This window comes from Sciurus vulgaris (assembly GCF_902686455.1).
Source record: "Sciurus vulgaris genome assembly, chromosome: 12".
In the NCBI taxonomy this organism is placed as follows: domain Eukaryota; kingdom Metazoa; phylum Chordata; class Mammalia; order Rodentia; family Sciuridae; genus Sciurus; species Sciurus vulgaris.
The window spans coordinates 97785572-97806854 of record NC_136473.1 but is presented as its reverse complement, the minus strand read 5'-3'; the positions used below and the strand labels follow the sequence as shown (position 1 = coordinate 97806854).

Here is a 21283-nt window from a genome sequence, read left to right as displayed (position 1 = left end):
TCAGTTCCATTAAGTCAGTTCCATTAACCATCTCTTTTTATGTAGTTTCTATGCAGAAATGTTTTTCAAAGTGCAGACCATGCAAATATTGAAGTTTTGGTTGTTTCCTTTCAGGTGCACTCATTGGTCGAAAATACCACTCTCTTAGTTCCCAGGCAGATCTTTGACTTCTTCAAATTCTCCTCTCCAAATGGTTGAGAGTCTTTAGTGGGTCAAGAAGGGATTGGCCCTCTGTGTGTGTTTCCTATCAGTGGAGGCTGCAAGAACTCATTGGCTCTGCAGATGGAGGATCTGCTCCCAGGTTACATTTATAGTTAACAGAACTGATTTTCAAATGAATCAAGTTGAAGGAGATAGGTGCTGGAGGTGTGTGAAAATCTGAATCTGCTTTGACACTTTCCTCCTGGCTTCTTTTGATCAATACCAGCAACAAACAATCCCAGCCCCTCCCTGCTATCACATCAGGGTAAAATGCTAAAAATATCAGCAGGCATGCTTTTGCCCCAGATCTGTTTTGACTAGCACGGCCTGTTTACATGGGGGGAGTCAAGCTACCCTCTTCCTCAGGTGCATTTTAATAAGCCACCTGACAAGACCAACAGGAAGAAAAGAGGAAGAGGAACCCTGACTCAAGTCCCCACCTGTTCTGCTAGAGCACCTCCTGGCAGGTCACAGCGGCTGTCCTCATTGCTCCCAGTGTGGGCTCTGATACAGGGAGCCTAAAGTCCAAATCAGTTCCCCTGTGCCTCCGCCAAGAGGAACCTGGATTGCAAGAGCGATCGCCTCGCTGTCGTAACACCCAGAGCTGCGTTATCCGCACACAGGCCCATTGAGGAGGGCTGTTCCTGACAGCTGCATCTCCATGGAAATGGGTGACACTCTGTTGACGAGTTGTCTCTTTCCAGATGGACATCTTCATTCCCGGCACCGGCCTTTGAGAAATCTGACAGATTTAAGCATGCGGCTTATCCAAGGGTCTGGCTGGCTTTGTTGTTTGAGGGATTTTTGTGCAGTGTGTCATGTGAGCAGTCATGACGGGTCTGGCTTTGTTGTCCTGGCTGTCTTTTCTTCATGTCCAGTCGTATGGTGTTCCTCTAACGTGGCTCGGCTGGCCAGCTGGGATTGTTCATGACACGTTTTATAAAACCTATCTTCTTTCTCAATTGGAGAAGATTCTGTCTTGATGTAAAAAGAAAAAAAAAGAAAAAGAAAAGCTTACACTTGGAATAATGCTACTTTGAAAGTCACATCGCCAGGAGCTTTTTCCATTTCATTGGAGAAAAATATTAGAGAAATATTAATAGTTTGCTACTTTCAATTCCATAGTGTTCCCTGGAGGGATTAGGAAATAAAGACTGAATACTGCTGGCCTACTCAGAGTGCATCTGCACAGAGCTGTGGCTTAGCAAGTGGCACAGGGCAGTGACAGGGGAAGGGTGGTAGTCTCTGGGAAGGAAGAGACCTCCAGCTATGCAGAAGTGCATCCGGATCTCTCAGAGGTTCCGCTTAGGTCCTAAAATCCAATCATTTGAGGGTTTTGGTCTTATAGGCAAAAATCATAGAATCCGCTAGAATTGTGGTATGTGTGTGTGTGTGTGCATACATACCTATATATACAAATACGTATACATATATACATATATGACGTGTGTTTCATGTATCATATGTAATAACATGTTATTTATATTTAAATCATAAGAGGGTCACCAGAAACAATGAAAATCACAGTTCGGTTCAGTGTTCATAATTATCTCACTGAGCCATGATTTACAAATATTATGCCCCTACAAATATTAAAGGCCCCCAAACTAAATTTGGGAGGCCTGCTTTTAATTTTCTTGTAACCATTATTTTTATTTCTGTGTAATTGTATCAGAACCATAATTTGTCAATCTTTTCTTTTTTAATTAACAGTTGTTTTTCCAACTTCTGAGTAAATGATCCTTAATTAACTAGATCAGGATTATTAATTTACTTTCATTGTTTTCTCTTCTGGATATAAAAGTGGAATGAAATCCTTTTGTGTTTTAATTGTGTATCCGTGTCCATTGATCATGTGCTGATGCATTTAGGACTTACTTGGAATTCCTGACGAACTCAGGACTGTTATCTCTCTTTTCTATGGAAAGAAGCAGCATCAGTACCTGTCTTGAAGGGTCACATGGAAAAAACAACAAGTTTAGTCGTGAAAGTGGAGTCTTTATGTGGACATATGCAAATGTATCACCTTCCTAACAGTGATACTTTGTGGAAACACTTGAACAGCATAATTGCTTGGAGAAATGTGGCTGTCACAAATGTCTTTGGGGGTGATATGTTAAGGGCTGGCATCAGGAAACCTGAAACTACATTAGGAATTGGCATTAGAAATCCTAACACGACATTATACAAGAATATAGTTGTAGAACCAAATTAATCATAGGCAATAAGAAAATATATTCCAACTTCTTAAATGAAAGTCTGAACTCTCTTAGTGATTAGTGATGGATAGCTGTCTTTCACAGTTAGACATTGTGCCGTGCCATATGCTAGGCAGTCGTCAGTGTGTTAGTGAAGAAATTTTCTAATGTCTTACTTTGTGTGATTCTACCCCAACCCCACAAATTGGATTAAAAATGACTCAAAGTCACACCTATTTTTGAACTTAGGATGTCCCAGTCATTTCCTGTTGACGGGAAGCTGATGAATATGTCATCACCCTCGTCACCAATCCTCTGTTTAGAGAAGATGGTTAGCTGCGGGTCTTCCTGGGTTTGTTCTGTGATGGGTATCAATCTGGGATTTGTGTCCCCTCTCTGGCTGTAACAACGTCTCAGTCCCATCTATGTCTTCTCTACTTTGCAGCATTAAGTGATAACCTACCACACATGTGACTGTACAGAGATGAAATGAAAGTATTTATGTGGGGTTCTTTATTTGTTTGTTTGTTCATTTTGCAGTTCTGTGGATTGAATCTAGGTCTCACACGTGTTAGGCAAGCACTCTACCACTGAACTATATCCCCAGCCCTGAAGTCTATGTGTGGATAATAAAGAGATGAAATAATGTCAGATGGCTCAAATTTAATATTAAGGATCACAGGAAGAACATTTGTGTTCCCAGTTGTTAATGTCTATTTGTTCATCATCCCAACTCTTTGGTCTTAAATAATACTTTAGGTTTTTCCAAAAGAGAAATTAAGGTCCATATATACTGCTGAAAATCACTGCTGCAGGCATTTTGGACTAATATTTTCTTGGGGAAAAATAAGAAAATTCTCTTGAGTCTTCTTGGGTCCTTATGTGAGGTGTCCCAGTAGATTTGGGTTCCAAATAGTTCAAATGGACTGAATAACCTGTTTCCACTCTCTGTGAAAGGAGCACACAGTCAGACTGTCATTAGCTGCATTTGTGGGACTGAGTTTTTTCCAGTAGGCAGAGAAAAGCACCTCCTAAAAGGATCCAAGACCCTGGTGAAGCCTCTTCTAGATTGTTCCAAATGAACCACATATAAAAGGGCCACAGGGGAAAGGGTCTAACAAATCACGCTACTGGGTTTTTCTGACACTTTTCCATCACTGTGGGAGAAATGATAAGTTGTGTTTTCTTTTTTTGGCTCTCAGATGAGTATAGGATCAAACCAGTGGAAGAGGTCAAATACATGAAAAACGGGGCAGAAGAGGAGCAGAAAATAGCAGCCAGGAACCAAGAGAACTTGGTAAGAATCGGATTTCTCACTTGACCATGAATTTTGGTGACTCCGTTGTAATAAAATCCACACTGCATGCTTCAGCTGCGACTCACACGCCGGCACAGGGTTTCTTGAAAGCGCAGCGATTATTTATAGTCTCCTGGAAGCTGCGCCCTGGCTCCCCGGCCCTGTTGGTCTGATTAAGCCCTTCTCTAATCTGGACGGGAGTGCGCTTATTAATGTTTTGAAAGTTCTAAATTTAAAGGGGGGGGGGGTGTAGGATGGCGATTTGTGGGAGGAGGTTTTTTCTGTTTGGGGCTTTTCTGCCCCTGTCTCTCTTTTAACTCTTATCCAGGTCAAGGTGAAGGGTAAAGTTTCAGTGTTCTGAGCATGTGATGCTGTAGAGAAAGTTACCTTCCATAAAGTCCTTCCGGCATAGGTCTCCACCCTGGGTCAGAGCTTCCCACTGCCAGTGTCAGAAGCATGTGGGTTTTGAGTTTGCGTGGAAATTATGATGATATGAAATAGGAAGTTGGGAACCTTTTTTTTTATTTCATGTGAATCAGTCTACACCTTAATATTTCATCTCTATAAAAATATTTAGCTCTCTTATTAGATGAGTTCTTAAAAGAGGTTACAAACAATTAAGAATCCACATTTATTGGAGCAAATCAGCTTTTGTGTATATTTGTGTATATTTTATCCTTGAATTGCTTTCCTTCATGATTGAGCGAATGTATTTTTAAGAAGCCTGCAATATCCTAAAGTATTTCCACCTCACCTAAACTCCTTTTTCTATTATATGCTGTTTTTATCTTTATGATTTCTGCTATCACAGAGGGAGTTGGCCAGATATTAACCAGTGCACCTGACTATTTAAGGTTATCATTTTCCTTGATACTCTAGTGAATATTAGAGGCTATTTGTTTTTGCTTTGTTCTCTTCTGAATGCATGAACATCAAGTAAATATTAGATCATTTTTTAAACTGAAAACACTCTGGATAATAAAATGTTGATTCATAAATGGGATTTGGATCTTAACGTATCATTTAGTGACTAAGATTCATGCCTACAATGAGGATATGTTTTAACATCAACACTATAAAGTCCAGTAAAAGGTAGCAGTTGACTAAATAGTAGAAATTACTATTATTAGACTTTAAAAACAAAAACTGAGGTAGAACCCAGGGGTACTTTACTACTAAGCTACATCCCAGTCCTTTAATTTTTTTTTTTTTTTAATTTTGAGATAATTTCTTGCTAAATTATTGAGAGTCTTGCTAAGTCGCTGAGGCTAGCCTCACACTTGTGGTCCTCCTGCCTCAGCCTCCCAAGTTGCTGGGATTACAGGTGTGTGCCACCACACCTGGCCTGGGTCACTCTTACTCACTGTTGAAACCACAGGCTAAGTGTCACTGTCTGAGAGAAACATCTAGAGCTCACCAACTATGCTCGTTCTCCTTTGTTCTCCCTGATTACATGTATGTTTTCCTCTACAGTACTCAGCACAACTGTTTTGGAATACCTGTGAGTAATTTGCCTAATGTACATTTCTCTTTTAGACTGTAAGCTCATGAGGATAAAACTGTTTCATTTTGGCTTACAGTTAACTGTCCAGCACCTAAAAGTGTGTAGCACCTAGTTGTTGCTTCATAGATGCCTAAGATCTCCATTCACTTCAACCCTGTGATCCCAATTTCTGGGATCCCAATGGCTGAAGGAGATTGTGCTGATTTTCTGAGAGTGATGTTGAATCATTTATATGTCAGTCATTTGTGCTCTCTCAATTCAAGATTTGCACTTATTCCAATTTTCATCATTGCTTAACATCCATATATTACACTTTGCTTCTCCGAGACTTTAATTCCTTCTTAAGGAAGGTGGTATGACGTAGTAGCACTTTGAAGATTATACATGCACATATCTCAGTATGAACCCCAGCTTTGCCACGGTTTATCATTTTGGCCAGATAGTTAAAACTGCTCAACTCCAAGTTCCACATCTGGAACCTGGGAGATAACACAATTATTAAAGTATTAGCAGAAGACGTGGGAGATTATGTTTAGCATCTTAGGAAAGAGAGGTTTCACTAAACAAGACAGAGGACACAGAAGCTGTGGAGAAAACACTTTTTCTTTCATTGTATCAAAATCAGATACTTTTGTAGAACAGAATTACTGCAAAAAGTAGTTAGTTGGTAGGTAGGAGCCTGGGAGAAAATATTTACAGCAGTTATATGGCAAATAATTAATACCTGAGACTTGTGAAGTACACTTGTAAATAATTAGGAAAAAGAAAATCCATTAGAAACATAGATAAATGGGCAGGTAGTTCACAATAGAAAAGCTGAGAATAGCATATGAAAACATAGTCTACATCACTAGTACAGGGTTCTCTCTCTCTCTCTCTCTCTCTTTCTCGCTTTCTCTCTCTCTCTCTCTCTCTCTCTCTCTCTCTCTATTACTGGGGATTGAACCCAGGGGTGCTTAACCACTGAGTCACATTCCCTATTTTTTATTTTGAGACAGAGTCTCGCTGATTTGCTTAGGTCCTCTCAAGGTTGCTGAGGCTGGCTTTGAACCTGTGCTCCTCCTGCCTCAGTCTCCAAAATTGCTGGAATTACAGGCATAAGCCACCATACCCAGCTCTCTGTCTCTCTCTCTCTCTCTCTCTTTTTTTTTTTTAAACTCAGAATTGAACCCAGGGTGGCGTTACCACTGACCTACATCCCTAGTCCTTTTTGTCTTTTATTTTGAGATAGGGTCTTCCTTAGTTGCTTAGGGCCTCACTAAGTTGTTGAAGCTGGCCTCAAACTTGGGATCCTCCTGTCACAACCTCCCAAATCACTGAGATTCCAGGTGTATGCCACTGTGCCCAGCACAGGGTATACTAATCTTCGCTATTCCAAGCCGTGGTCCACTGGATGGCTGGGGACTGCTCTAAGGAACACCCCCTGCTCTTGTCCCCACAGTTAATTCTGTGTTTTCCAAGAGCTGATGTGCTAGTTCCCAAATCAGTTTCTACTGGTTGAATGTCATTGTAATTATGTAATTTAGTTAAATATATGCAAACCAATGAAACACAAGTGTGGAAAGAGCTGTTTCAGTGAAAATTAAATTGAATGCTTTGGAAAGTCTTGATGAAGTTACTAAAAGCTTGCTGTTAAATTAGATTAAATTGAACTCGGACTATTTCACAAGGTCTACATTCTCACTTCACTTAAGAAACCAAAATAGGGAGTCTCAGATGTGCATTATAGATGTGGCTAATGCAGAGGGTTCCTTACTGAAAGGAGAAATCTGGTTCGTATATCAAGAGATGAGAGAAGAAATGCACATCTGTGTATTTTTAAGTAAAATAATATGCTCCATGTGTGTAGACATTTTTGTGTGACCCATCTTTAACTCACTGTCTTGTTTAATTGTCTGTGTGGGTGGTGTTGCCTGATCCAATTTTAATGGTAATCAGGGAAATTAATACACGATCCCATTTTTCACCCATTGGATTGGCAACAACTTGATGTTTGATAATATCAGATTTTGGCATGGTTGTAGGAAAATATGTATTTGGATACTGGTGGTAAACATCACCAAGGGCAGTTTAGCAGTATCTGTAAAAGTTTAAACATGTCTGACCTGACGCAGAACTTCCACATCTTGCTCTGCACCCAAGCAGTTACCCAGGTGCATGAGGAGGCTCCCACAGAATGTTCATTACATCATTGTTTATCCATGAAAAATGAAAATAACCATCATGCCTGTCAGTAGGACAACAGTAGAGTGCTATCATACTAGGAAATAATTTTTTTTAAATGAGAACCATATAGTCATGGAAACATCATGCAAATTGTAGAATTGATATTTATAGCATGTCGCCATCCATTTAAGGTTTTTTGTAGGTTTTTTTATTGTGGTGGTGGGTATTGTTTTGTTTTTTGGTACTGGGGACTTAGTCCTACTACTGAGCTACATCCCCAGCCGTTTTTATTTTGTAACAGGGTCTCACTAAAGTTGCTCAGGCTTTTGATCTTCCTGCCTCAGCCTCCCAAGTCACAGGATTACTGGTGTGTGCCCTCACATCCAGCTAAGATTGCTCAATTAAAGAAAACAGCAACGCTGTGTATTTTTCATGAGTATCCATATCTCTGCAGAGATTCATAGACAAAACCTAGATGGATGTGTCCCAAACTACCAGTAATGGGTTCCTCAGTTTTGGGGGCACTTGAGTACACTGTGGCTAAGTTTCCTACTCTGCAAAATGGAGACAATAATTGAACCCACTTGAACAGGAATTATGGAAATTAAATAAGATATTAGCACAGCATAGAAAATGCCACTGTTGGCTATTGTAATGCTACTTTGGTTAGGGATTGTGTTGGAGGGAGCAGATGAGAAAGAATTGGGTGTGTGGTCAAGGGAATTTTTATCCTTACACCTAATGTTTTAATTTTGATTTAAAATCGACTTGTTAAAATGGGGATAACAAAGAAATTCCAATTTTGATTAATTTAGAATCTTTAAGTAAGACGTTGACATTTTTTTGCCTTTGGTGTTAGAACCCAGGGGCCCTTTGCCACTGAGCTATATCCCCGGTCCTTTTTGTGTTTTAATTTGAGACAGGTTTTCACTCAGTTGCTAAGACTGGCATGGAACTTGTGGTCCTCCTTCCTCAGCCTCTGGAGTTGCTGGGATTACGGGTGTGGGCCACAGCACCTGGCTCTTTATCCTAAATAATAGCCTCAGTTAGTCATTCTCTAAGGTCTGATTAACAGATGAGGACGATAAGGGGGCGGCTAGAAGGAAACCAAGGGTCACTGGGTTTCACTTTTGTAGGTTAACAGCTTTGCATACAAATAATTTAAACGTACATTACTCTGGGGTTGGCAGTACTTAATTCCTCTCCCAGGTAGGTATCTGGACTAAGACTTCTGGGTACAGTTTTGAAGTCCTCCTTCTTACTGTATAACACGCTATCTTATTTTCCTTAGTCAACATTTATCATGCGCAAGCTGTCCTCCCTCAGTGGTTATTAAATCATTTGAAGGTAGTTCGTTTGGATCTGATTGGGTTTAGGTATGTATTTCCTAGAATTACATGACTTTTTTTTTTTTTTTTTACCATTTTAAAAAATTAATTAATTAATTTTTATTTGACATTGGTTTTTAATTCACTATTCCCAAGTATCTTTGGGCACTTGGAAAGATTCTTTTCTCTCAGATGATAGAGAACATGGTTGGTCGAGCTTTAGATTTCTGTCCTATCCACAGAGTGAAGGCCTGATTTCAAACACTCATCTAAGTAATCCATTCCTGAATGCCATCAAATGACACAATAGAGGGGGAAAAATGCAGTGTTCTCACGTGCTTTAGCAGGAAAGGAGAGTGGAATGGAGTTTTAGACCACATCCTTATCTGCCTGCTGAGTTTGCGAGCACTTCTGTACTTATCTCCAGTGCATTGATTTCCAATAAATGTCAGGACATCTGATTGCAGACATGAAGACTTGGAAATTAGAAAATATCTTTGATGAGACAGAATGCTCTAGAAACCCATCAGAACCTCCTCCTCGCAGCAGCAGTGGCATCAGCTAGTAAAAATGCAAAGCAGCTCTGACCCATAGAACCTGTGGGTAAAGCTGTCCCCTGGAAGGGAGAAACCCCTGTTCTCCAGAGCATCGAATTGACTGACAGTCTGAAACAAACCAGAGAATGTTCTGCAGTTCCACTCAGTAAGTGTAAGTCAACAGGAAAGCTAGGCGCTCAAGCCTGTAGTCACTGTATCACTATCGTCATCAGAGTGTACCTGGTGAGAAGTAAGAGACACATGAACGTGGCTTGTCAACTTCCAATCCCTGATGAACTGTTTGTTATGAGTAAGATGCATGCATTCCCACAGAGGCGTCCTCATAATCAGGAACTCTTTATGAGTCCATTTGAACTCTCTTTAACAAAAACTACCATCTTAAACTTTTTCTGTGATTCTTAGAGCAACTACTATAGTAGCAAATTGACATTTCTATTGAAAGATTGTTCTGCTGATCTTAGAAATGGCTGTTTGCCTTTGTATGCTCGTCCTCAAATGCAAGGTCAAGGAATTATTTTTAGAAACCAGATAATGCAAAAGACTATGATTTTGCATCGTCCCAATTTCCCACATGGGCAGCACTTTTGAGAATAAGGTAAAATAAACTGACTTGAGTAAAGGTGATATTAGCAAAGTGTCCCGCTATATGGAGTACCTCTTCTTTCTTCACTTTCCTCCTTCCAGGTGCAGATCGGATTTGAGCTCAGGCTAGGATGGATGAGTTGTTGGGAGTGGACTCTGGACTTGAGGGAGGTGCTTCCTGGTTTGGAGACCTCTAAAGGACCAGGGAGTTCCAAAAAGCAAAATAAAGATGGAGAACGGTTCTGAGCATCTGATCTAGACAAGATACAGCCTCTCTTAGGACATAAATATCATTTTAGTGCCAGAATCATCCCTTGGGATCCCTTGAGTCTCCTTCCCTGTTCTCTTGGGCATGATATGACTTTGACATCAACCTGAAGTTCTTCCAGATAATTAGAGAAATAGCACCAGTACCCCAGATGCTGTCTCCCTGGGCATTTTAGTGTCTTGAGCGTCTCCCGTGAGGAGAGGGCGTGGACAGTGTCCTGTCTTCCATGATGTTTGTTGTGTGTAGAAGGACGAGGTGGGAAGAGTGGTACCTCCTCATCTGTCTTGAAAGACCTCCCTTCTCCAGCTACCCAGTGATTTTGTGTTGCTTGAGCCAAGCACACTCAAGGTCTTAGAGATTATTCTGGCTCTGTGGCAATTTGTTGTAGAGTAGAACAGGAGTCCTGTTTAATTCTCTAAGGACAAGGGATTTGTTGACTCGAACTTCTCAATTTCAGACAGAACCAAAGTTCCTGATTCAGGAACAGAATGTTATAAGGATAACTGCTCACACAAAAGTGCTTTGTACGCACAAAGCCCAACACAGATGACAATGATCATTGTTGTTGCTTGTTAAAAGGATACCTGGCTTCATTTCTGTTGGTAGAAACATTTTTTAGTAGAAACACAGTCAGGGCTCTGCATACTTCTGGTTTTAGGTAGGCATTGACCCTCCTTCCCTTGAACAAAGAGCTGGGACTTCATAGTATACTTCAATCTCCATGAAGAAATGGCGATATTTAAGTATATCTCAGCTGAAATCAGTGATTCAAAGGTGTTTTGTTTGTTTGTTTGTTTGTTTGTTTTTGCAGTGCTGGGAATCAAACCCAGAGCCTCAGGCATGCAGGCAAGCACTCGACCACCAAGCGACATCCCCAGCCCCTCAAAGGTGTTTTTTGAAGCAACTGCTACAGTCACCCAAAAGGGAGGGGGTGGCACAACATGACCAATCCTATCTCAAATGACTTTTCTCTTCCCCTAGTGACACACACGAACTGACCAAATGCAGGAGAACCGTGATGGAATCCTGGTGCCACGTCTCTCTTGACCAAGTCCCTATTTCATTACGCTCCGGTCTCACTGCCAGTGTGGCTAGTAGGGGTAGACAGAGCACAGGGGTGACTCCGGAAACTCCAGACGAGGTGGTCACGCACACTGCAGATAGAGGCCCCCGTGAAGTCTCAGGGGAACCAGAATGGAGTGGTGGGCGCCAACTGGGAGTTCTGAGGAAAATCAGAGGGTGGCATTGCAGCAGGGCCTGGAAGGAGTCTGGGTTGTGACTGGCAGATGAGGTTGGGAAGGGATTTTAAGCAGAAGGAAAAGTGTGAGCCGCAGCATGCATGACGAGTGGTTTGGGAGACTGACAGGATCTGTTGTGAAGTGTTTATTTGGCTAGTTGATGTGTTGTTGGGTTTCTTCCCCCACACGTCAGCATATTAATTTCTGGTTTACCAGTAGTCACATTGTTTAGCCTGTTGGCGGCATTTGTAAGGACAATAAATAGAACAGACCTCTGCCGCTCTGATGGAAAGATCCAGGGTGTGGATAATGACTTCCCTTTCCCAGCCTTGTCACGAGGGCGATTGCTTTTAAACATGCTTTCCTTGGATACGAGGTGCGTCTGAAAGTTGTCAGGCGTATTTGTTCTTGACCTCCTCCTGCCCAGTAAGGGATAGCCTTGTCCCTTGAAACTTTTCTTGCTAAGTTTTGGAAATTCACAAACACAAGCAATCCTTTAGATTAAGATTTCTGCACTCTCCTTCAAGAGTGGAGCCCTGGCTCTTAATAGAAAATGGAAAGAAGCTTTCCTTGAGGCCTAATTCTGTTTGATCCACGTGGTCGTTTTAGATGTTGGGTCTGAATCTTTTGAAAACCTGGACATTTTTTTACAGATACAGCAGTGAAATGAGGGAAATGAGTGACAACCAAGAGGGCCACCTAAAGCTGGGCCACCGATATCAGACATGGCCAAGTGTCTTTTCTGCAGGTTGTTCAGATTTCTACCTTATCTCCTATGTGATGCTAAAAATAAAACCAAAGCACAGAAGTTTCGTGCATCTGTTGGAAAACTCAGCAAGGTGGCTTCACCCAGAATTAATAATTTATGCCCTGGAGGTGAGAGTTTTGAAAGAAGCCATAATGTTTTCAAGAGCTTGGAATAGGGTCATTGTCCCTCCTGGGCATCATTTGTGAGCAGATAATACCCATTGTTAACAAAGGTGCAGGAATCACCAGCCTCATGATTTTTGTCTTTGAAAGGTTCTTGATAATTCTGAAAATGATTCTGCATCTGTCATTCAGAAAAGAAGGAAATAAATAACTAGGCATAAAAAATTCATACATCTTCTTTGGAGACATGAAGATGTATTGTTTAGCTTGTCAACAATATAATAGATATATGGAGGTGCCATCGTCCCTGCTGCCTTACTTCATAATAGGACTAATTTAATTTATTTACTCAGTGCTCTGTAGGATAGTGGATGCCAGATTTCTGCCTTCTTTGAAAAGTGAAACTATTGATAATGACAACAGTATTTTCCAAAACTTAATGAGCTGACTCGTTTTTTTTTGTTTTTGTTTTTGGTTCCTGTCGGGTGAGATGCTACACCACAGATTCTCATTTACTGACAAACTTCTGCTCATAACTGAATAATTTGGGGGTTTGCCTAATTTCAAATAAATACTTCTTTTATGGATTTTTACAATTAAGGGTACTTCAGCTGGAAACAAGTCAAGAATATTGTGAGGGGCACTGGAATATGAGGTTGGGGTCCATCTCAATACAAAGCAGAAGGCTCGTCATTAGGAAGGGGCACAGCGGGATCGACACGTTCTGGCCAGTCTAACAAGGGTTCTTTTACTTCTCCAGAGCCAGAGACGTGTTGAGCCTGAAAAGAATGGCAGGGAACAGCAGCTTAGGACAAAAAGAAGGGAGAATCTCATTCCAGTCAAGTGCTTCAGAGTGACATCTGAACACACATAGTGCTTCAGTTCAGATCAAAGACTATATGCTGGCAGAATCCAGTGCGACGAAATCAACCACACACAGCTAGTGTATTTATTTCATTTACTCCTGTTGTTTAATTGCATTTTTTTAAATTAACTTTTCCTTTTTTATAAACATACTACTTGCCTGAATGACTTTAAACCATTCTCGGAGAAATGCAGAAGCGAATAAAAACAAAATCAGTCATAAATCTCACAACAACCATTTATGTTTTTATACCTAATATACATAGAGATACAGTATTTCCTAAACAAAAATAGATCTGAATTCCTTCCAGAGCTAAATATCGTCATATCATATGTCTAGCAATCATGCTCCGAGGGTATTTTTCCAACTGACTTGAAAAACTGTGACCATACAAAAATCTTCATGTGACTGTTGATAACAATTTTATTCATAATCATCCAAAACTGGAAGCCACTGAGATGTCCTTAGGGGTGAGGAGACAAACTGTGGTATAGCCATGCAAGGGACTGTTACTCAGTGATGAAAAGGAAGGAGAAACCAAGCCCTGGAAACACAGATGAGACTTGAATGCATATTGCTAAGTGAGAGAAGCTAGTATTTTACTTGGGATCGTTAGTGCTGAAGTTTCTGTCAGCTGGGATGAAACTTGGCAGTTAATAAGCAAATCATGCCGTAAGCATTCTGAAGCTAGTCAAGTACGAGGTCATGTTTTTGGTCTTGCTTTAGAAAATGAGAATTTTGCCAGGCACAGTGACACATGCAATTGAGGAGGCTGAGGCAGGAGGATTGCAAGTTCAGGACCAGCCTTAGCAACTAATTGAGACCTTTAGCAATTTTTCCAGACCCTGTCTGAACACAAAAAGGACTGGAGATGTAGCTCAGTGGTAAAACGCCCCTGGGTTCAATCCCCTGTACCCAAAAGAAAAATAGTAAGAAAAAAATGAGAAGTATTTGATAGCCATTATGGTTTGGATCTGGAACATCTTCCCAAAAGCTTATGCTTTGAAAGCTTGATTCCTAATGCAGTAAGGTTCAGAGGTGGGGCTTTTAGGCAGTGATTAGGGCTCTGACCTCATCAATGGATTAATCCATTTGCTGGATCAATCCACTGATAGCTTAATGGACTACTGAGTGGTGACAGTAGGCCGGTGGGGCATGGCTGGAGGAAGCGGGTCATTGGGAGTATGACCTTGGATACTGTATTTGTCTCTGGCCCCTTCTTCCCTCCCTCCCTCTGTGCTTCCCAACTGCCACACCCATCCACCATGATGTGCTGGCAGACCAGACCAAGACCTCTGAAACTGAGCCCAAATAAACTTTTCCTCCTCCCTGCTGTTCTTATCAGGCATTTTGGTCACAGTGATGAAAAGCTAACACAACAGCTTCCTAGTACACTAACTCTTAATATCTCTAATCATTTTTTGAAACCCACACTGTTTTCTAGATAAAAATAAAAGCACCGTCCATTCAATGAGATGGAGCTCACAATATAAGTAGAACGCGTACACAGGTAAATTTTTGTAGTTCCTCAGTTCTTTCAGAAGTCAGCCTTCGGTAGGAGAATTTGCTGGCTTCACCTATAGCTTACCTACCTCTTCAGGTCCACAGTATATTTTACCATGCACATGCCTGCTACCAAAAGCTACTTGCTTCAAAGAAATATAGTTGCTTCACTGTGGAAGGAAAACACCCTCACCAACAACACTGTCCTGATGATCTGTTGTGGCGTAACTGACCACTACAAAACACAGTGCCTTGTTTATTTTCTCATGCTTCCATGCATTGACTGAGGTCGGCTAGACAGTTCCTGCTAGGGTCTCTCTGCACTTGCATTAGGATGTCGGCTCAGCTGGGCTGGATGTTCAAGATGGCGTGCCCACAGGGCTAGCAATTGATTTTGGCTGTGAGCTCAGCTGGGACAGGTGTCCACGTAAGACTTCTCACAGCATGGTGGTCTGAGGGTGGTTCCATTTCTCACTTGACAGTTGTCTTCCTACGTAGGGGCAGCGGCACTGCTTCTAATGCTACTTGTCAGGGCAGTCACAGAGCCAGCCCAGATCCACGGATTGGAAATACAGACGCCACATCATGACGGCAGAGTGGCAAAGTCGCATTGCAAAGGCCAACGGGGAATGGGAGATACAAGTAGTGCCTTTCAAATGTGTGGGTGGGCAGAGACCACTTTATGAGACTAGCATTATGAGAAACCTGACTGACTTCCAAAACCTGGACTTCAATCTAATTTCTCTTCTAAAAGAAAAGCTGATACGTGGGTTGCAGTGGTATACACCTGTAATCCAGCTACTCGGGAGGCTAAGGCAGGAGGATGGCAAGTTCAAGGCCAGCCTAGGCAACAGAGCAAGAACCAGTTTCAAAACTAAAAAAGGCCTGGATGTAGCTCAGTGGTAGAGCTCTTACCCGACATGTGTGAATCCCTGAGTCCAATCCCCAGGACTACCAAAAAAGGAAAAAAGGAAACACTGACAAAGAAAAACATCCCTTCCTACCTCTGTACTGGGGGAAATACCTTTTTAAGTACCAGCTACCCCGAAAGTGGAAGGCATACAATCCCAGCAGACAAAATCAATTATGTTGTTCATCAGGTCTTCTCAGGTGTTGACTGAGGCACATCATCAACCTAAGAAAAGTAGGCTTTGGCCTTGAACCTAGCCAAGCTGCTTTCCAGTCAGACGACTTTACAAATTCCGTGAATCATGCTCCTTCATCTATAAAATAGGAATGGGTTTTTACATTTCTGGGTTGTTTTAAGGAATTAATTAGGTGGTTTATATATGCATATTGCAATACATAGTCCAGTACCTAATAAAAGATAGTCAATATTCCTCTTATATCTATTTTTTGGTTTCTTGTGTCCTCAAAACTTTCTAGAAGGTTCCAGGCACCTCAGTGCTTAACTGTTGTTTTACTGTTCTGTTGAACATCATCCATAGAGTAGGGTTTTCTTAATTTTTTTTTTTTTTTTTTTTTTTTTTAGTTGTAGATGACAGCATGCCTTTATTTTATTTTATTTTTATGCAGTGCTAAGGATCAAACCCAGTGCCTCACATGTGCCAGGCAAACACTCAGCCACTGAGCTGCGGCCCCAGCTATAGAGTTTTAAAAATAAGATTCCAATTAATTCCAATTTCAGATTGTCAAACGTAAGTATAAATGTAGTATCATAATAAATATTCACATTTTTTTACTCCCCTAAATAAGTGTCCTAATATGGTAGTAGATGTTGGATCATTGTGTTTAAGGAAGAAGACCCCTAGACTTAATTTTTAGGTTTCAAGTTTAAGTTAGTTCATGTTATCAGAATTTGAGAAGGAACAAAATAAGTGAATTTATAGTAAGAGTGGAAATGCATGTTTAGCTAGAATTTGTGAACACTCACTAATGAGGAAAAACTGTGTCTACCTCTAGGCAGCCCTCTTGTCTCAAGAGCCTGCTAATTAACTAAATGTTTGGCATATCTCAGTAACCCCAGTAGCCTGTATAATTTAAATTAGCTTTGAACACAAGGGTGTCCCACATCTTATCTCCTTTTTCAAGGCATCTTCCTCAATTGGGCTTTCTAATAATAGTTCCTCAGCACCGAACTGATCTGAGGATAAAGAGGGAGAGAGCATGTCCACCAAACAAATCTTTTCATTTGGTGTGTTTAAGAATGTTTCAGTAAACTTTTTTTTTCTTTCTCAAAACTAAAAATTCTGTTTCTAAAGGGGAAAAATACTTTTCATGAGGTTTGAGTTCTCAGTGATTTCCCAGTCGTTGAAGAGAATACAGAAAGATCGGACATAAAAGGACCAATAGTGTAACCTTTCAAGTTGTTGATTTCATATTCCCACAAAATTCATGGCGTGCCAGAAAATCGAGGTCTTGTTCATCTGGCACTGGTGTAGTCCAGCATGCTTCAAATGGAAACATCGAGATCCCAAGGGAAAGAAAACGCCTCCACCCCAGCAATCCTGTCCTCCCTCTGCTCACAGAACAAGTATTCATTAATCTCCAGTTTTTGTCCTTGGTTTTGGGTATCATGAGGAGTACCCAGCCCTGTCCTTCAGAAGACCAGTCAGTGAGCAGTTTCCATGGAAACAGGTGGAAGGGGTGACTGTGTGGTTCTACCACACCTAATCCAACTTAGCATGCTCATTTCACTGAACTACCTCTAACCTCAGGGCTCCACGGAAGCCAGTACAGAGAATCATGGGATCCTTGTGCTTCGTCCTTTACTTATAATAAAGGATGCTGCAGTGTTGACTGAGCCTGAGTCTCTAGGGACAAGATTACAGTAACTTTATAACAGAATGTTATGAAGAATACACAATAGCCTGGCACAATGCTTGCCACATAGCAGACACAATAAGTATTGGCAAGTTACTGTTACTGCTAGACTTTAGATGTTGGAAAGCTGTCGAAAGTTATTATCTTGCTATGGTTACTTCAGATTACAGAATCTCTTTGTGTATCATCTTACAGTATTATTGATGATGGTTATTTAATCATTAGCTCATATTCGTGAAGTGCTTCGAACAGTGCCCAGTACGTACTGAGTGCTGTGTGCATGTTTATGGTATAAACAGTCTAACTTAAACAAACGGGCTAAGGAATAGAAATGTCACTTTTTCAGTGCATCAGGTAAATTCAGAGAAGTTGAGCGTCTTGCCCCTGAGGTCAGACAGCTAATAAAGTGTGGAGCCAGTATTCAACCTGTCTCTCACTTCATATCATAGCAACTGCATCTTAAAATTCAATTTAAAAGACATACCTTCGCAACACATTTTTTTCATTTTTGTGAGGTGAACTGTTTTGATCAGGAACTGTTATCATAGCCAGCCTCAATTGTGCGTTCCCGTTTTTTCTTAGCATTCTGTCGTTTTCTATTTTCCTTTATAGTCATCATGTTAAAATTTAATGGATGTGTAAAAGTACTGCAATTGATTTTCCTTAGCTTTTATCCTACTGGTAAGTATTAGTCTGTTGCTGTTTTTCATTATTATATAGTAGATAATGCATTTGTAAGCATACCCCAAATATAGCCATTTTCTTCCATTGATTGATTTCCTTAGGTAAGTTTCCAGGACTGGACTCACTGGGTTGAATAATTATATTATTTTTGACGTACATTGCCTATGTCTTCCACCCAGCAGTGTATAGAGATTGCCAATTTTAACACTAATATGAGTACTTATTTTTAAAACTCCTGCAGATTTTTAAGTAGAAATGATACCTCATGGCCATTTTGTTTTTGGCAGACTTTGATTACTAATTCTATGAAATGTATTGTTACCTAATTTAGAATCCTTAATGTTTTCTTTCTATTCCTCTTTAAAAGTTGTTTCATTTTGATTTTTGTCTCTCTCACACCACTGATGGTGGGGATTGAACTTGGGGTGTTCTACCACAGTCTTTTTTTTTTGTGTGTGTGTGTGTGTGGTGCTGGGGATTGAACCCAGGGCCTTGTGCATGCAAGGCAAGCATTTTTACCAACTGAGCTGTTTTCCCAGCCCTGTCTTTTTTTATTTTTTATTTTGAGGCAGGGTCTCATTGCATTGCCCAGACTGGCTTTGAACTTGTGATCCTCCTACCTCAGCCTCCTGAATAGCTGGGATTACAGGTGTGCAGCACCATACTTGGCTCATTTGAGTGTTCAACAGATAGTTAGATGCATGAACCTCTGTGTGTGTGTGTGTGTGTGTGTGTGTGTGTGTGTGTGTGTGTGTGTGTATCAGGGCAAAAATATGGAGCTGTATAATAATGCATCCTCATTATCATGAGATGACAAGAGGAATGCTTGCCCAAAGACAGGAGATGGGCTAGAACAGAACCGCCCAATAAATGAATGAAAAGAGCCAGGCAGTCCGGTGGGAGAAGATGAGACAGCAGTCGGGGGAGGGAGCCCATAGCAGAGAGGCCTGGTGATCTCCCAGGTGACCAGGGAGTGTCTGTTGAATGGGGCTATCTAGTGCTCCTTGGTGACCTTGACAAAGCCAGTCCCTGTATCTTTTTAAAAAATAAAGACAGCCTGATAGTCTTTTAATGCATTCAGCATGCAAACATGCTCTCTCTGGGGTGTAGCCTAGTAGAGGAGGAGACTGTTTCTGGGTCCAACAGACCCAGGTTCAAATCTCGACTTTGCAGCTTGCTAGCTGGGTGGCCCTGAGCAAGAATCTGGACAGCTATACTACCTTTACAATATCTGCACCTTCACATGCTTCACCTCTGCAACATCTTACAGAGCGGTTAGTGTGAAATGAACTGATGCCAACTGCTTAGTGCAGTGCCTGGCACCTACTAGGTTCATTGTAAATAGTAGTTGCTATAATGATGATTACTCCCATAAATATGATAGTGGGCTGGGGGTGTAGTCCAGTGGCAGAGCGCTAGCCTAGCTGGCACAAGACTCCGGAGTCTACCTCCAGCACCACAAAATAAGTGATTTTTAAAAGAAAGATATATCCCATGCATGCCCTGTTCTTCTGGTCATAAGTAGCCTTTGAGGAGGAGGAGAGTGGCGCGGTTTAAAGCCGGATTATAATCCCACTTACTTAGCTCTGAGTCTTGGGCAAGTAACTTTATCACTTTGGGCCTCAGTTTCCTCATCTGTGCAATAGAGACAATAGCACCCATCACAGAGATTTGTTTTGAGGATCAAAACACCAAAGAAATGTCACTGCCATATAATAAGTGCTTGACAGCATTGGTGCCAATCGTGATGCCAACAGCCATGAGGACAACAAAGAAGAGGAGGAGGAGGAAGAGGAAGGTGGTGATGTCAGTGGTGGAGGTGGTGAGAGCCACTACCTCTCTGGACAAAGTGACTACTCCACTTTGAGAATATAAGTAATTTTATGTCTTTTGACTTCTCACTGTCCTTGCCCATACTTCCTTAGTTTTTCCTGAGGATCTTTATCCTTTGTCCTTTCTTCCGAGGTTTCCCTTCTGTTGCTCTTCTGTCACTTTCGTTTAGGTAATTTCACTATTAGAATCCATCAATCAGTACTTAGGACTTTTTTTTTTTTTTCTTTTGGCTCTTTATAATCAGCAGCTGCCTTTCCCTGAATCGGTGATCATGCCTACGTATTGACAAATGGAAGATTGATTCCGTGGCCTCTTGAGCCCCTTCATTATCAGTAGCCCCCATGAAGAGATGTGCCCTTTTCTTCTGTCCCTGGTACTTGGGGCAATATTCTGTGGTTTTTGTAAAGATGGTATTGGGGTGCCTTTGTTACTCGTGAAAGCATCCCAGCGTACGTACAGCTGTTTTCCTCCCCCAGGTCTGGAGTCTTTATCGTCCCGTTCTCCTGTTTTCTGTGTCCATTTCTAAATGGAAAAAAACCTGAAACTACTAATTTTCACCAACTGAAAAAGATCTGGTTTTAGACTCAACCATGCTTTCCTTTGTCTTTGTGTGTTTTTCTGCTTAAAATGCAAAACAATTTTTTTTTTTAAATTTGACTTTGGCATTAAATTTTGGAAAATTGACTCTTCCCTTGTTCTTCTTCCTTGATGGACTTCCCCTGCCTGCAAGAACTCTGTGTCCGCCATCTTCTCTCACCTTCCTTTCAACTTCTGATGTTTTTCAACTCTCCATTTGCTTCTTGTATCCAGTTCTTATTCTCCAGCCCACTTTTCTGCAGCATCGATTTTTGTGTTGATTATAGGCAGTGATGATCTTAACTTCTGTTACAGAGTGAGTGCCTCCTAGTCTGTTCTTGTTTCTTAATGGGAATATGTCTCTCTCTCTCTCTCTCTCCCTAAGCATGAATAACAGCTGTTTCCTGAATATTTTTTGCATGATGTGCAAGGTTTATTTCAGGGGAGTCATAGTTGCTTCTACGACCTTTCTTTTTCTTTAGTGCTACATTTTTAAGTGTCACATTTTCTTTTAAGGTCACATTTTTTTTCTGTTGTCTTATACTTTCTGATTTTTGAAGTCTCTGCTATATGGAAGCTGACTTTAAAGTTCCATTTCCACCAGTTTGAGGGGTGTTAAGAGCAGGTCAGTCAGAACTGATCTTTTTTTCACGCACTGCCCCATCCTCTTGGGATTCAGGAGTATGCTTCCTACAGTTGAGGTTATAGATCAGACCATTCTGTGGGTACTTTCTCCCCTTGTCCCAGCCACATGGTCACTGCCAGTGTTTATCTCCCACAAAATGTTGTGCCATTAGTATGGTAGTTTAAAAATATTCTTCTGAACTTT

The 21283-nt window shown here is 41.1% G+C and overlaps 1 protein-coding gene across 1 annotated transcript in view; it reads left to right on the top strand.

Moving 5' to 3' along the window:
• LOC306642350 (uncharacterized protein C1orf21) overlaps positions 1 to 21283 on the top strand; it is a 222944-nt gene that overhangs the window by 112423 nt on the left and 89238 nt on the right. Inside the window, exon 3 of the mRNA XM_079108038.1 lies at positions 3602 to 3696. Within this exon, the coding sequence (XP_078964164.1) occupies positions 3602 to 3696 (95 nt within the window). The remainder of the gene's footprint in view (positions 1 to 3601; positions 3697 to 21283) is intronic.